This window comes from Oxyura jamaicensis, chromosome 4 (genome assembly GCF_011077185.1).
Source record: "Oxyura jamaicensis isolate SHBP4307 breed ruddy duck chromosome 4, BPBGC_Ojam_1.0, whole genome shotgun sequence".
In the NCBI taxonomy this organism is placed as follows: domain Eukaryota; kingdom Metazoa; phylum Chordata; class Aves; order Anseriformes; family Anatidae; genus Oxyura; species Oxyura jamaicensis.
Window position 1 is genome coordinate 86852036 of NC_048896.1, and position 15879 is coordinate 86867914.

At 35.1% G+C, this 15879-nt stretch overlaps 1 protein-coding gene across 2 annotated transcripts in view; it reads right to left on the minus strand.

Annotated features, from left to right (window-relative positions):
- Positions 1-1188: 1188 nt before the first annotated feature.
- Positions 1189-15879, minus strand: part of GRK4 (G protein-coupled receptor kinase 4) — a 37037-nt gene continuing 22346 nt past the window's right edge. Inside the window, exons 10-16 of one of the 2 annotated variants that reach the window (XM_035324933.1) lie at positions 13710-13747; positions 10971-11060; positions 10341-10549; positions 9331-9468; positions 8582-8719; positions 7570-7692; positions 1189-5930 (exon numbers count right to left, since the gene is read on the minus strand). In XM_035324933.1, the coding sequence (XP_035180824.1) occupies positions 5877-5930; positions 7570-7692; positions 8582-8719; positions 9331-9468; positions 10341-10549; positions 10971-11060; positions 13710-13747 (790 nt within the window). In that variant the 3' untranslated portion in view covers positions 1189-5876. Of the gene's footprint in view, positions 5931-7569; positions 7693-8581; positions 8720-9322; positions 9469-10340; positions 10550-10970; positions 11061-13709; positions 13748-15879 lie in introns of those variants that run through there. The other variant, XR_004750375.1, reaches the window with a different exon arrangement.

The window sequence follows — 15879 nt, forward strand, 5'->3', positions numbered from 1 at the left end:
ATCACGTCACTGATCCTACTGAAATAGCCCCACAAACAGCTGCGCTGGCAAAAACAAAGCTGTGTACAGCTGGCAAAGGGCAAGAAGCAGCAGAAAGCATTAGAAAATGAGATTTTTTCCTAAAGCCATTGTTACCACAAAGAAAAAAAAAAAAAAAAAAAAAAAAAGTCAGTCTCAATGGAGTAACAGCCCATACCTAAAAGGTTATTTATAATTCAGTGGATGACGATGAATTCACCTCCAAGGAGAAAAAAGAAGAAATATGCTTTTACCTTGTTTGTAACAAAGGCACAAATGCTGCCAATGTTTCCTAACCATAGGCTACCAAGAGCATAGGCTTTAACAGGCTACTTCTTCATTTAATGATTAACAGATAGATGATCATGCCAGTAATATTTTTTTGCACTGTCCTGAAGTCGCTCTTAAGCCAACATTTCCAAGCACAATTCAGCAGGTCTGTGGTTCTACTCACATACTCCAAACTTCACAGGACCACTGGCCTGCTTAGTTCAACATATGCACAGGTAACCTGCAATATGCCAATATCACAGTTATATTACTGTTACAGACACTTAAATTGAAGCAGTTCTGTAAAACAATTGAATGCTTAGCCCATCAACTCCTGTCAGAAAATTCCAGTGAAAGTCTTTACATAAATAGGGCAAAATATTAAAAATGCAAGCAGCTTACTGTTGAAAAGTATTTGATACAAATAAAACACAAATCCAACTAATTTAAAGGTATAAATTCTTTCAAGGAGAGTTAAGTCTTGTTAGTCTGTTTTGGCAATAACTGAAAATTCAACGTGCATGATAAGGCTGATGACAGGTTGAGGTACAGTTACTACTGGCCAATCTTACATCCACATTATAATGTTACCACAGTAAATGCGTTAATGAGAAGTAGCCCATCCCCATAAATCTGTTTGAAATTAATGTAGAAAATAAAATTGAGACCAACAGATATGATTATCAGTTCAGCAAATATAACAGAGCTAGGGTACTTTTTCCTGGATCCAACAGACTCACACGTTGGTAATAAATAAATAAATAAACAAATAAATAATGAAGAGCATGTAAAATACATTCGCTATTTCAAGAAATTGTGATTTTTCTTTTATTACCATTTTTCCTTTATCTATCCCGGCTACCGTGATAGACATGGTGAATAAATCACATTAGACAACAATACCTGTGGTTGAGATACGCGGCAGTGTTTTGCTTTTATTTCAGGAATAACAGTGATAGAACATCCAGGAAAACAGCTCATACAAGAACAATTCAGTGGTTTGGAGATTCTGAAACTAACACGTCACATTTAACAGTCAACATCATTATACTTGGAAAGAATTTTGGTATTTTGGACACGTGTGGAACATAAGAGAAAGGCTATCTACGTGCCATGTGCAAAACTTGAGTTACACCATAAAAACAAGTATGAAATAAAAGAATTGTACACTCAGCAGAAGAGACATCATCACCAAAACGAGCCAAGCAGGTAAATCAAATCAAAGTAAACATAAATTTAGCTTAACTTTACTTTCCTTTTTTTTTAAATCCCTTTTTAGTATGTCTTGAAGAGAAGTACTTTCTGAAAACCTATACAAAAATGAAGGTGATAATTCCACTGTTAAATTAGTATAATATCAAGTAGTCAACCACAGTAAATAACTTCCATTGACTTATTTTATTAACTTGTTACAATTGAATATATTGAATCTTCTGTGAAATAAGATCTCTTGCTTATCATGACTACAAATATGATCTGTATCAGATTTTGTCTGAGAATTGTGAAAGATACTTTCTGACTTACTAAAATTCATCAGAGCCGATGAATTCTAGGATTCTTCATTTGTACAAATGGCAATGAGAAATTTCTTACAACTGTATACTTGGAAAATAATCGAAGTGCACTATAAAAATGGATTTTTAGTTGTTTTTAATAGCTTCTATCACCGATTTTTCAAATCAGACTATTTTATTCTGAGAGTGCTTTAAAATTAAAAAAGATGTATTGTTTTAAAGATTATTTGAATATGCAACATCTCTTAAAGGCTAAGATATACTATCTCTGTTATTGACACACCACAGTTTTCCTATTTATGATTATACAGTAATTATTTCTGTCCTCTTTTCTTCAACTGAGACTGTTTTGTTGATATCCTCTCCAGATTATAACATCTTTATTATGAACACTACAACAATGAGGAAAAAAAGGTGACAATTTCTTTTAAAGAAAGAAATCAACCCTGAGCCATGAAGATTCTGTTCTGTTGGTTGTAACATTTAAAACCATTAAGAAAGCCAATAAGATCCTGGTATGTTGTTTCACAGTTTCAATTTTGAGCTCTCTATATAGATTGATGAGTTATGCGCAAGCAGACATTAAGACTTACATACACAAATGCTTGAAAACACAAGCCACAGAAAAGAAAGATTGATCTCATGCAAATAACTCCATCAAATTCATAGATATTTCCGTATCTTGCACCAATAGAACAAAGCAGTTGGGCTGTGGGATTGTCTCACTGCTATCAGAACATTGTAACGTGGATCTGGAACCTGAATTCATGGAGCTATAATGAAGGCATACAGAACGACAAGATTTTTTTTTCTTTTTAAATTACAGCCTCATAGAAGTAAAAGGCTGCATCATGAGTAATCACAGCCTGCTGCCTTCCCCCCCCCCTTTTTTTTTGTCTCAGCTGCATCCTACAAAAAAAAAAAAAAAAATCAAGAGCAAACTTCATATTACATTTATCAAACCCCAATATTTCACTTCCATGTGCTCTCCCTTCTCCTTACCCCTTTCTTCACTTTCAAAATGAATCTCCAAGCTAATAATACTCTAGTAAAGACATTTAAGCAATATTAATCGCCTTAGATTACACAGCATAACATCTTAATCTCCACGTACCGTATAAAGAGAATAATGTTGGTTTTACTTTCTTGTCCTTTCTAATTCATTATGGGATTCGCATTAGACAATAATTAGTCATCATGTACGTCTTTTCTAATTGATTATATTTTAATACTTTGATCCTTGCACAGATGGCAAAAGCTTTAATGTATTTATTACTACATAAGGTTAGTTAGTTGTGCAAAGAGTAAGGTCATACACATTGAATGACAAAAGGAACAAACTTTTATGTTGAAAAATGCCATCTTGACCTTACTGGCAAAAAAATAAAATAAAATAAATAAATTAGGTCTTAACCCTGCAAACATGTAGTTACCCTCAAAAACAAACCAACCAATCGACAGTATTATTCATAACACAAGGGAAAACTTGTGAAATGAAAGCTTCATAAAAACACATACACAAAAAACCTCTTTGCAGCATGGTCAGAGTACCTTGTCCAGAACAGCAGATGTATAAATAATTGAAGGAACCAGCTTTTAGGAATGACTTGCCTTTTCTCTTCTAGTCTCTTTTCTTCACAGATCCCTGGAGAATAAGTGTTAAGCCTCAGCACTCCAAAATGGGGGGTTGATCCCCCCCACACACACCCTTTTATTTTTTATTTTTTTTTTTAAATTAAAATCCCTCTCTCTCCAAAATGAAAAGAAGGTTTGAAATGCACATCAAATCTAATTTCAGATTTTCTATATTTGTTAAAGTCAATTCCTATATTTTCTTCATAAAAATTACCCAGCTTGTGTCCTTGGTATTCTTAAGCAAATTTCAAGTTGCTCTAAGCAGGCATTAAATCCAGACTGTCACTCTGTATGTCTAGTGTCAATATACCATCACCTTTGCCTCAAAACAGTAAACCTAAGATCTTAAAAAATAAAGCCTGTTGATAAGAGAAACGTGATCAATAGCCCAACTAAGTAGATATTTATAAAACACTTTTGTTACTTCTCTATTTCTTCATTCCCATCTTTTTAGATTCCTTCTATTACTGCGGTACCTAATAAAGAGGGTCAGGTCTTTCTGTGGTACGTAGTAAGGAGGGTCAGGTCAGACCATGGCAACTCACTGTCTCACACAAAATGGTTCTAGCCAACACCCTTACTGCAGATATTTCTTTTTGTCAAGTCTCCCATCTTTCCACTATTGCATCAGACTTGTCATCCACTAATTTATTCAAACTGCCCTCCCAACAATTTCTCTTTGTACTTTCCATGGTAGTCATTTTGGTGTCCTCTGTGCCATTTTAGACATCAGGAAACATGCACCAAAAACACATGAGAAGAGTCACTCTGCATTTTTGTGGCCCAATATCCAAGAGGAATAATTTCAAATAGACACCAACTCAATCCCAGCAGAATTCCATGAAGCACTGGTTTTCCAACTTATTTCAAATAGTAACAAACTAAAACATTTGTCACTAGAGACAAAATACTGTGAATTTACACCTGACAATAGGTTTAACAATCAAATATATTGTCAGAGCCCTTCAGAAGTAGCTTAAGTTTCTCCCAATGAGTCAGAGGATCACAAGCAAAAACCTATTGAGGTAGAGAGATATTCAGCTGGTCTGTGCATATAAAACATATGCAGTCTGATCGCAGCCCTAGAGACAGGAAGAAAAATGCCTGCTCAGTGGAGACAATCTTCAGAATATAGAACATAATATATAGCAAAAGTCCTATCTCCAACTCGAAGAACATTCCATTAGATTTCAATACTCTAATTGAAATTTTGAAAACAGAAGAGGCTCTTAGATGTGTTCCCTAAATTTATTCTCATACACAGATAAACTGCTTTACCCAAAGCCTTACAAAATAAAGTCTGGCATGCTTTGAGCCGAGAAGATTGGATGTTTGACAAGTTTCCATGAGAATGGAAACAGTTTTCTAATGAACGTAAGGTAATCTGAACTAAAGCTACAATATCAGCTCCACATCTCTGTTAAGTGACCATAAAAGCAGGTTTAATGTGTAAGTTTTTAAAGGTTATTAGTAAATAATCTTTACTTAATTAAATTCTATACTTAACACTACCTTGTCCTTCCCTCAATGGCAGTGATTACTGTCAATGCTACAACATTGCACATTACAATGTAATAAGCAGAGAAGAAGGTATTAAAGAAGAGCCTGTGCTTTGCTTTTTAACCCATTATAAAACCATAACATCCTACATGGAGTTGTAAACAATTTCATTTGCAGGAAAAAATAAAAATGAGTCCCCACGGGTAAAAAGAAATCTTTTCAGTATGGGCAAAGTACTAAAAAATAGGAAAATCATGGCATAGGTCTACTTGCATGTAGAGTAAATGTACTGAGAGAATGTATAAGACAGGTAGAAAGGAGAAGAATGGGGTAAGTACAGTTTGTTACAAGATTAAGCTAAATGCCCAACATTCTATAAAAAGTAAGTACAAACCAAGGCAATTATCAGATCTAAAAAGTAAAGAGCATTTCATAATAGCTGGCCATGGTGCACTGAATTCCTTTTTTTTCCTTAGCAGTTTCTTGAGAGATGCATTAGATTATAGCACTGCCATGATGCCAGGTAACAACAGAATTACAAAATTTATCAGTACAGTAACTTTGCTGTTAAGAACAACAGCTAATAAAGGTCCTAATGAACAAGAAGAATTTTACCAGAAGCATAAAGCCAAGTTAAATTTATGCCATGGGTATTATTTCTGTGCTTTAAAATCCTTTTAGTATTTCTAGATTCATTCCACTGGGGAGAAAAAAATAAAATAAAATAAAATAAATGAAATACATACAGAAACACACTCACTCAAATGGCACTCGTTTTTTGTACAATTAAGCTTTAGTGAAAATATACATCTTAAAACAAATGAAGTACAAATGTACAAAAATTCTTGAACTCAGATAAAAAATATATATAATACACTTTGCTACAGAGATATAAAACATTTAAAGTTTGCTCATCCTTTCTGATGACAGTAAAATGACTTAAAGTCTGGAGGACTCCTGTTCATCATCACTGCAATCAGATTTAAAGCAGACCTGTAAGAAAAAGCAAAGACAATTTAGTTGCAGAGCTAACACTGTTGTTATGGGGCTCAAAGGCTGGGTGGCAGGGAGGGGGTTGGATCTTTTTCCAGAACATTTTACTCCATACTAACCGAATGCTTTGGGAGTATCAAAGGAAACCACAGCCCAGCCCCAAAGCTGAAGTCATTAAAGTTTCATTTAACCTTAGGTTCTGTACTTCTCTTAACTTCACAGGACAAATAACTGCAGTCTTTTTACTTTAAGAGCTCTCAACATATATTTTAGTATTTTTAGGACTCTTTCTCAGTACAAATAACAATATCTTGGGACAGTACGAACGCTGCTGATTCAGTTTGATAAGTCAGGTAAGACATGAGCTTTAACTTTCGCTATGTGAGTTGGACTCGATCCTTGTGGGTCTCTTCCAACTCTGATGCTCTGTAATTCTATACTTAATCATTCCTTCTGTTCTCTTACTATAAAAGTGAATAAAGTGAATTTGGAAAGGTGAACTAGAAATGGCAGTATTATACATACCATTAGCATCGTTCCATTTTACAGGGGTGAATTACCAGCTGATGACAAAAATCATCATCATGCAATTTTAATACACAGCCCTGTTGTGGCTACTTAATGATACACTCCTAGCAAATTTAAAATTCCATTTCCGCTTGAAAGCAAAAGTAGTTTCTAGAGAAATGTTCTCTACTGGAATACACTCATGCTTCTCAAAATAATTCCACTCTAAGTGCAGGCATACTGAGCAAGCAGAATTCTGAGCAACATCTACAGGAAAACTTTAGAAACAGCCTATTTCTCACCACCTATAAGCAAGCACACTGTTCTATCTTTTAGATGGTAAACATTTGGGGATTCAATTCATGTACATCTAAATGTTTATTAAAGAGGAGAATTCATGTCTGCAAGAAAGGCTTTGCATTATCAAAAGCTATGTAAACATTTATGTTGTTGTTTTGATGACAGCATTAAACTTCCTGAAATATTTTACTGTTTGTTTTGTAACACTTCTTCACACTCATTCATTTAGGGGTTTTCTTTGTTTAGCTTGATATACTGGAATGATTCAGTACTAGGTTAAAAGTTGGACTAGATGATCTTAGAGGTCTGTTCTAACCTGAATGATTCTATGCTTCGCTGGGAGTACTTGCTCCTTTCTAAAGTACTTCTAAAGGAGCAAGTACTAGGAGTTGCACTGCCCAATCACACTTACTTCTGAATAAATTAACCGGCTCTATTTAAGATTTTACACAGGGGATCCTCAATTATCTCTCAAATCACCTACTCTTACACAAAAAAACTGTCAAAATAGGTAAGGAACAAGACCTGATTTAATACCTTCAGAAAGAAAAGTTCTACAAGACAGTTGTTAGCAGCATACACTACCATTTCCCCACAGTCAACAGCTAGTAGATACTAGAGGAACAGAACACCGAGGGAGAAAAAACTCCTGGAGCTATAGACTGCTATAGTTTCTGAAACACAGTGAGGGGCAAAGCCACCATAAGCCAGGTTTCATTTCTTTCAGTATTCAAGGAAAACCTGTTTTTCCTATCACATTATTTAATGCTATAGGTGAATAGATGTTAAGGTCTCACTGGTAATTTTATCAAAAGAAAAGAAATACCCTTACCTCTCCACTAAAAAGTCTGTGAAAGAAGCCTCTCTTTGGTTTAGGAGACCTCTCTCTGTCTGGTGACACAGTACCATCAGTTTCAAATGCATTAATATCTTCAAAGCATCCTGTTTCAATCATCTTTGAAAGACATGAAATAAATTCAGTATTCATACAAGCCTCTCAAACATGTTCCATTTATCATATATTTACTCTGACTGGGTACTCCTAGCAGTTACTTGCTACCAAAACACCATCTGCAGACCTACATGAAGCAAGGCACAGTCTACACTCACCTTAAGTAGCTAGAAAACTAAAACCCCAATAATATGCAGGTAAACACCGTGATGCTTCTTCACTTTGGGAAGGTATTTCTCCTGCCTATGATGCAATAAGCAGTTTTTAGAACGAGAAGTGGATTTGCTTTCTGTATTGTTACATACTTGGTTTTCTTTCCGTCTGTTCAGCTCATTTCAGATCAACTGACCCTAACAAATAGCGTATCTTTAAAGTTCAGTCCCTGCTGTATTAATAAACATGACTGAGTAGGAGAAATTATCTATGCAGAATCCCAAACTGCTCATTCACTAGTCAGAGCAAAGAACCTTAATAGAAAGTCTGAGTTGACTGATGCTGAATAGTTTGTTTTGAAACCTTAGAAGAGGTAAACCTGCAGTTCTTTATTACCATGTCACTTGGATATTCTAGCGATATTTGGACACGAACTGCAATACTCCATAACATGTGACAGAAGAACAAAGAAGGTATGGTGACGCTGATGCTGAATACTGTTCTGTAGGCTGCAAGCATGACGACAAGATGCCAGACTTCATTTTATGCAAATTTATGGCAGTCCTTCCATTTTTAGTAATTTATTAATGTTTGGGAAAAAACTTTTTCTAATGTCTCTAAACAAACAAGTCTAAAGGAAAAGCTTCATATTCCCCAGAAGTTAATATCGTGATTATATCCCTTACTAAGTCTTCAAATTTTCTGTGCTAAAGAAAATCTTCTATGAAATATACAATACCTCATTTTGCCAAGGGATTGAGACACAACCCGTAACAAACTTGGAATAGAAATCATCATCTGTAGTATCCAGGTTCACTCCTTTTACTGTTGAGAACTGCTCTATGTCCAGAACATCTTTACAATACACGGCACGTGGCTGCAGTACAAGACAATATTGCTTCATTAAGTATTTTTTCCTTTTTTTCCCCCCTAGATGAGCAGAGGGGGGCATGAAATATCTGCAATTTTGCATTTCATTTTTTTTAGCATTGCTGATCACCAAACTACACTATACACATAATGGAAATGCAGAAATTTAAATAATCTCATCATAATGCACCTGAGAAGTTCCATCCATCCTGCAAATAACACAACAGGAATACTGAAAACAGAAAGAGGATGCAGCATCTCTGACTTTCTTACTGGTTGTCATAGTTCACTTGTCCTCTGTTACCTTCCTCTCAACTCCAGAGTAATTTCCTCAAAGCTAATCTTTACTTATTCAGCATCTTATATAGGAAAGCAGAGTTTTCAGGGCTAACAAATCAGCTACAAAGCTCCGCAGTGACATAGAAAACAATTTACAGTAGTGGCAATCTCAGATAAAATGCCACAACACAACTAGCCCTCAGTAGCAACACAATGGCATTCTTCTGCCAATGTAAATAACTTTAAAGGTTTCGCTGGAGTTCGCATGATTACTAACCCAGAATTATTACAGTTCATGCCTTTTTTTAGATACTAATCAAATCTGTCTCACCTACTTACATCTGGCAAGAATGGAGGCTCCAACATGTTAGCTTCCAGTCTCTTGAAGTTAATATTCTTGAAAATAGGGTGTTGTTTTACAACAGCAGCTCCATTTTCAGTGCAGCCCAGTCGTTCACCTGGATTTTTTGCAAGTAACTGCAAAGATGTGAATAAAAAATAGCTGATCTAGTGATATAATCTCAAAATTTAAAGAAAAAAAAAAATCTTTATCTTTTTTTAATTGGTCTTTTACAAGATGAACCTTATTGTGGTATCGAAATGAACTGGAAATCCAAACTACAACATTCCAGGAGCAAAAAGATTTTCAGAAGACAAAAAATAATAATAAAAAAGACTGTCACTTATCCTGGTAATCAAGATTAGACCCAAAGTTTTATATATATATATATATTTAAAGTGATGCCAGGCTGAATAGCTTTTGTTGTTGATGTTACTTTCAGGAAATGCAGATTTACGTGTTTTTTTTTTGTTTGTTTGTTTTTTCAATGGGTTATGTAACTTACCCATTTTGCATAAACTAGTAAAGAAAACTTTTGAAGCTTTCTGCATAAGTGTGATTCTTACTAAATTTAAGAACACAGAAGATTAAAAAAAAAGCTGCTGTCTTGTAGGGACTCTTTTTAGGCAAGGAAACTAGTACACTACTCTGCCATTTCTCCCCATATATTATCAAAGTTGAAGATGTTATTGTGTTCTGTCACATAATCATGTGTGGTCTAAGAAGCGCTGCATTTTTTCATTCACATGAATGAGAAATCCATTTACACAGTCTCCTTTTGTCTTGACAAAAAATGTTCTGAAATCTCTAAGTCTGATATACAAGCAACTCACAGAGCATCAGAAATGTCCATCTGAACCAGAGAAAGATTTAAGAACTCTTATTCCACACTAAGCCAGCTTTTTTTAAAAAAAAAGTCTTCTTCAATAGAAGAATTTAAAATAAAGCAGTTCATCTCTTAAAAAGGATTAGAAATTTAATTTTCAAACCTCTATGTCTCTTCACCCACCATCCTGCAGATGGATTTTGCCTCCTCAGAGAACTTGTCTGAATATGTTTCTTGGTCTTCCTTTACTCTCCGGTCAATTTCATCCCGTTTGACTCTTTCCTTGTGTTTCCTAAATGGCGACTGTCCCTCAATCATTTCATAAATCAAGCACCCAAGACCCCACCAATCTGGACTGAATGTGTACTTTTCATTTTTGAGCACTTCTGGAGCTACAAAACATAAGAAACAAAAAACATTACAATTTATTTTAATTGGTTAAATACTGAAAACCCTCAGGTACTCTTGTGGCTCTGTGCAAAAAGTTTCTAAACAACTCCTTTGTACTCTGAAGAAATATTAATTTCTACGGTGAGGACTCTACACGTATCCAAAAGAAGCATCTAAGTTTTTTAATGCTTAAGTTCAGAAGAAATTGAGTGCTTTCTTCAACCTAAAGCTAGAATTTCCAAAAGTTGAAATTTCCTTCAAGTTTACTGGAAGGCTTATAACTGACTACTAACATTTTCCACCATGTACTGTAACCTTTCTTCCCAGACTCAGTATAGTTCTTCATACAAGTCATTCATGCATTTGCAGAAGTTTAACTCAACTTGCTGATAAAACCTAACTAGCAAAGGATATTTCACGTACCCATGTAACCAACAGTCCCAACCCGTCCTCGGACTGTTTCTCCTTCTGGAATCTGCACAGCTAATCCAAGATCTGAAATTCTAATATGTCCTGTTCATGTTAAAAGACATTAAACATGGTCAGCAAATAATATCATCATGTTTAAAAACAAATTTCTCTTGCATACCTCATAAAAAATACCCAAAATATCAAACCATTCATATACCTCATAGCATTAAGTTTCTTTAACTAGAAAGGAGTGATCTATTTGTCCCTCTCACAGCCTTTTTTTTTCTTTTTAATTAAAAACATGTAAAGGAAGAGAGGTAGAGATCTAACTCATTTCCTGAAGGTCACGCACACACACACAAAGATATTGTAAAGTACTGTGTTCCTAGTTTTGGCATAGGCTGCAATTCTAGTATCAAAGAAATTATTACTGCTTATTTTGAGTTCTGTATTCACGTAACAGATACTTGTATTTTTCCATTCTGTATTCCCACACACAAACACCTAGCTTTCTAACAAAACATCAGAATTTTCTCCATTTATTCCTAATATAAGAAAGCTACAGCCTGTACTGAAACGTCAGGTTTTCCTCTAACAAAGTACCCTAGTAATGTTGAGTCAATTAATTGGGATTGCTGTCCCTACTCCTACCCAAAAAGAAAAGTTGCCTAACCAAATCCACTTAGAATTACTTATATTATAACATACAAATTTAATATTAGGATTTCCCCTTCTCATGACTCAGTCTAATGCAGAAAACTTCAGCTTTTATTTCAATTTATCAGCCAAACTTAAGCCAACTCCAGTTGACTGCCTCTCCTATTATGCGTGCCACTAACACTAGTACCTCTAATGTAAAAGCAGACTTATGGTGAACTGTAATTTGTTGTGAACAATATTGCTCAGATGGGGAAAGAGTCCAAGAAGGGCAAAGGAAACAAGTTCGCCCCACTCTCCCTCACATCTCCATAGCTCTTTGCTGGACAGACTCAACAGAAAATGATTTAAGGAGATTCAAAGCAAGAGTTGTATTGATATTGTTCTAATTTGAAAATACAAAACCTATTTTCTTACTAAAAACACAAAAGGCTAGATAGAAAAAAGGACAAGTTCATTGTCCACTGAATTTTCAAATTGAAAATTGCTCTTCAACTGTAGTAGAAAGATTTAGGGGTGAATGCAACAACAAAAATCCCAATACATTTCTAATACTGCATACGTTAGCAGGGACAGTGTTATTCACAGAATCATCACAGATTCACAGAATAATTCAGGATGAAAAGGACTTCAGGTCTCTAGCACACCCTCCTCCAGATAAATCAGAGTCTGCTCCAAATTTTGTTAAAAAAAAAATAAAAATCAGTTTCTAGAAAAAAAGCCTTCAAAAGTGGATACTGCATCGCCTCTCTGGGTAACCTATTCAAATATTTGAAACAGTCCTTTGCAAATATTTTCTTTGTCATTCAAAAAGCTCAGCAGCATCAGTGCTAGATATTAGCATATCAATTTCTATTTACATGTCCTAGATAATCAAGTGGTGGGGGTGGAGGGGGAGAGAGAGAGAGGAAAAAGTTACGTGTCACTTTTTATGTTGGTTAGAAATAACTACAAGCTCTTGAGCAGCAAATGCTATTTTAAATACATGCAGATGCTCTTCTTTTCCCTGACATCTGATGAACCCCTTGTCAAGTGCACAATCTGAGCTCCTAAAGTGATTTTCTAATTAGTCCCCTCTGCTCTCTGGAACAAGCTCAGAATATCCCTGGCACAGAGAAAACATTCTCGTGAAGTACTGTAAGGCTACATTTTTCCTCAAAGAAACCTTCTGCTTTTGCAAGACATTGTTGGAGAGAAAAATTAAAGAATGCATTTGATGTCTAGCAAAGCTTTAGCTCTTGCAAAGTGACTTTTCATATGCTTTTTTTTTTAATAAAAATTTTTATCAGTCAGAACATGCTGACTTTAAAAAAATAAAGTAAGCTTTGTGCTAATGATTCCAAAAGCGAAGTTTCCTTTAATACTCAGCAATTACAAGAACAAACTGGTGATATTCATCCATAGCTTAACAAAAGGTAATTGCTGCACATGTTCTACAGTGAATTCAAAACATTCTGATAGATTTAAAACAAAGCAATTATAGAAAAATTTGGCTTTTGGCAGAAAAATAAAAAATAAAAATATTTCTTCGTATTTTTTTCCTATTTCCTTGATTCTCTTGAGCCAAATCTATACCAGTAACCATCAAACCCTCTGTTTTAGTTAAGTCTTAAAACAAACACTCATGCCTCAGATTTTTCCTCTTTATTACTTAACATTGTATTTTACTGATTAAGCGTAATTCTGGTACTGCATCTAACAATTTACGTTTTCATAGGAAAAGATGAAAAGACAAACAAAGAATAAATCTACGTAAAAGTAGAACAAAGCCATGCAAAAGTTTTAGTCAAATTACATAAAGAGGGAGGCAAGAGGTGGAAAAGGGAAACAAAGTCATTCTGAGGTAGGAAACAGACGCTACAACATTATGCGTTGTTCTCCTCTCCCGCAGACGCATTATTTTCTCTGACTCTCTAAAAAGCATGGTCAGTTTTTTATTATTATTATTATTTACTAATTAAAAAACATTAGAATATTAACATTTGTCAGTCAGGTCCCCCCTGTCAGGAAGATGCCATTTAATTCCTTTGATTTCTGGCACAGTGTTAATTAGTTTTGTAATTCCTGATTTTCAAATTTAAAATTTTTACTTACCACAGTCATCAAGGAGTATATTCTCAGGTTTCAGGTCTCTATGAATTAAACAGAAAAAAAATGAATTACATAGAGATAAAATTATCAGCCATCGTGAACGGAAACTGAGGCAATGCAGGACTTCTTATAATGGTTCTGATAAGAGGTATTTTTCCAGCTTTCACCTATATACCCGCTTTTTTAGTTGTAAAGTTGATGACCTGTAATATAAATGTTTTAACCACAGAACTATTGAATTTCCCAACTTTCCCAAGTCTTTATCCCATTTATGCTAACAAACAAAACAAACAAACAAAAAAACACTATTCATAGATGAGAGACACACAACACTAACATCCTGATATGAAGAACCACCATCTTACAAGCAAGTTTGTGCTCACAAGTGGAAGACCTTTCTCGTGAGCAATTAGCCATGCAAACTCACACCAGCAAGACAAGACAGAACTTGCTGCAGTTTCATGCTCCATTCCATCCCGTGGTGGCAGAATATCAACGAAGAGAACTAAAAGCATACACTTAAGCATCATCCATTCAAACTCAATTCCTTTATTTTGACGTGCAGCTTTTAAAGCTTACTATGCACTTGTATCTAGATAGGATTGTTTGCAAACAACTTTCTACTAAGAGTCTCTGCTACTTCTTTTCCTGGGAACAGAAGTTTCACGTGAAACATTCCTTAGCTATTAAATGTTAGCAAGACTCAAGAAAGAGTAAAAGAGCAATTAATTTGCTGTGTTGCAATTCTGCACTTCATAGACATCTTGTAAATGTTTCCTTTAAGAACAAAAGAAAAAAAAATCAAATGTGTTATGGGATATTCAAATCCCCCCCTCACAAAACTAAGAGGTTCATTAAAATATATATATATATATATATATTATATCCTTTTATATATATATATATATAAAGGATATATACATATATATCCTTTTTTAATTGGGCTAAGCATGCAGAGATCTATTTTTGCTATAGCTTACAACAGCCCTCCTACACGGAAAACTTATTGATAAGAAGATGTGAAATAAGTGTAATATTCCCAGATTATCTGGAATTATTAGCATGGTCTGCGCATTTATTCAAGGATTCTCTGATGAAGTGCCTCTTGTGGGGACTGGAACTCACTACAGTCACTGAATAGCACTGAATGAAATCCTTCAAGGGCTTTCAGCATAAAGATGTCTGCTCTGAAGAAAAACAGAAGATGGGCAAGGAGCTATTTCATTTCTACACTGTGTATTCAACAAGCAAACTCTGACCTTGCAGACACATGGAGCAGTGCAGCTTTGAGCACCTACATGAGTTTGAGAGACAAATCTAGATCTCACACCACCTTATGTGATAAAAAACCATTACCACCCTTGCAGAGACAGGTAACTCCGGCAGTAGAACTGCAGCACTAAAGTCCTTTTAAGAAAGGAGATAGTATTTGTTCCCCACCCTGTTCCATGCGAATCCTGATTTTGATCTACATATCAAACGTTTTATGCAGCAGACGGAAGAACAGCTTCACTACTTGTTCCTGTCTGTTTGCTTTTTTTTTCTAATGTCAGCAACATTCGGCAAGTTGCAGATAGTTTCACAAGCTACTACTGAACACGTAAACTGGCTCAGTCCCTTCCACCAGGAAGGGCTGTAATAGTACTTGTGATAGGACAACAATAAAAAGAACTAGCTTTGGTTTTGGAAATCCAGTGGTCCCTTCAGTATTAAATAGTTTTGAAATGACAGCAAAAGACAAAGAACCTTCCTTCTGTATCTTCTTGCCCCAGAAAATGAAAGATATTATTTACCACAATTAGGAAAAATAAATTGAAAACATACTTCAGGTTGTTCTGTCCCCCACAAAACATTATTACTGCAGTTTGCCAGCAAAACTTCTTCGGTGAGAGTAAAATAATTATGGGCAATTCTTCCAGTCTTTCTGGTTCATTAATCTTGCATTGTCACTGTATTGATTCCTAAATGCACTTCCTTTAAGATGCCTGATCAAGAATTTTGATCATGTAACCTATCACTGCAAGTAGTAACATCCTGAATACTTCTATGACCACCTTTTTTGGCGTCTTGACTGTAAAAATGGAAAATGTAAAACTATGCTCTTAAATACATTATACAAGAGAAATAGATATGGAATAAAAATCGGATTATCGGGGGGGGGGGGGGGGGGGAA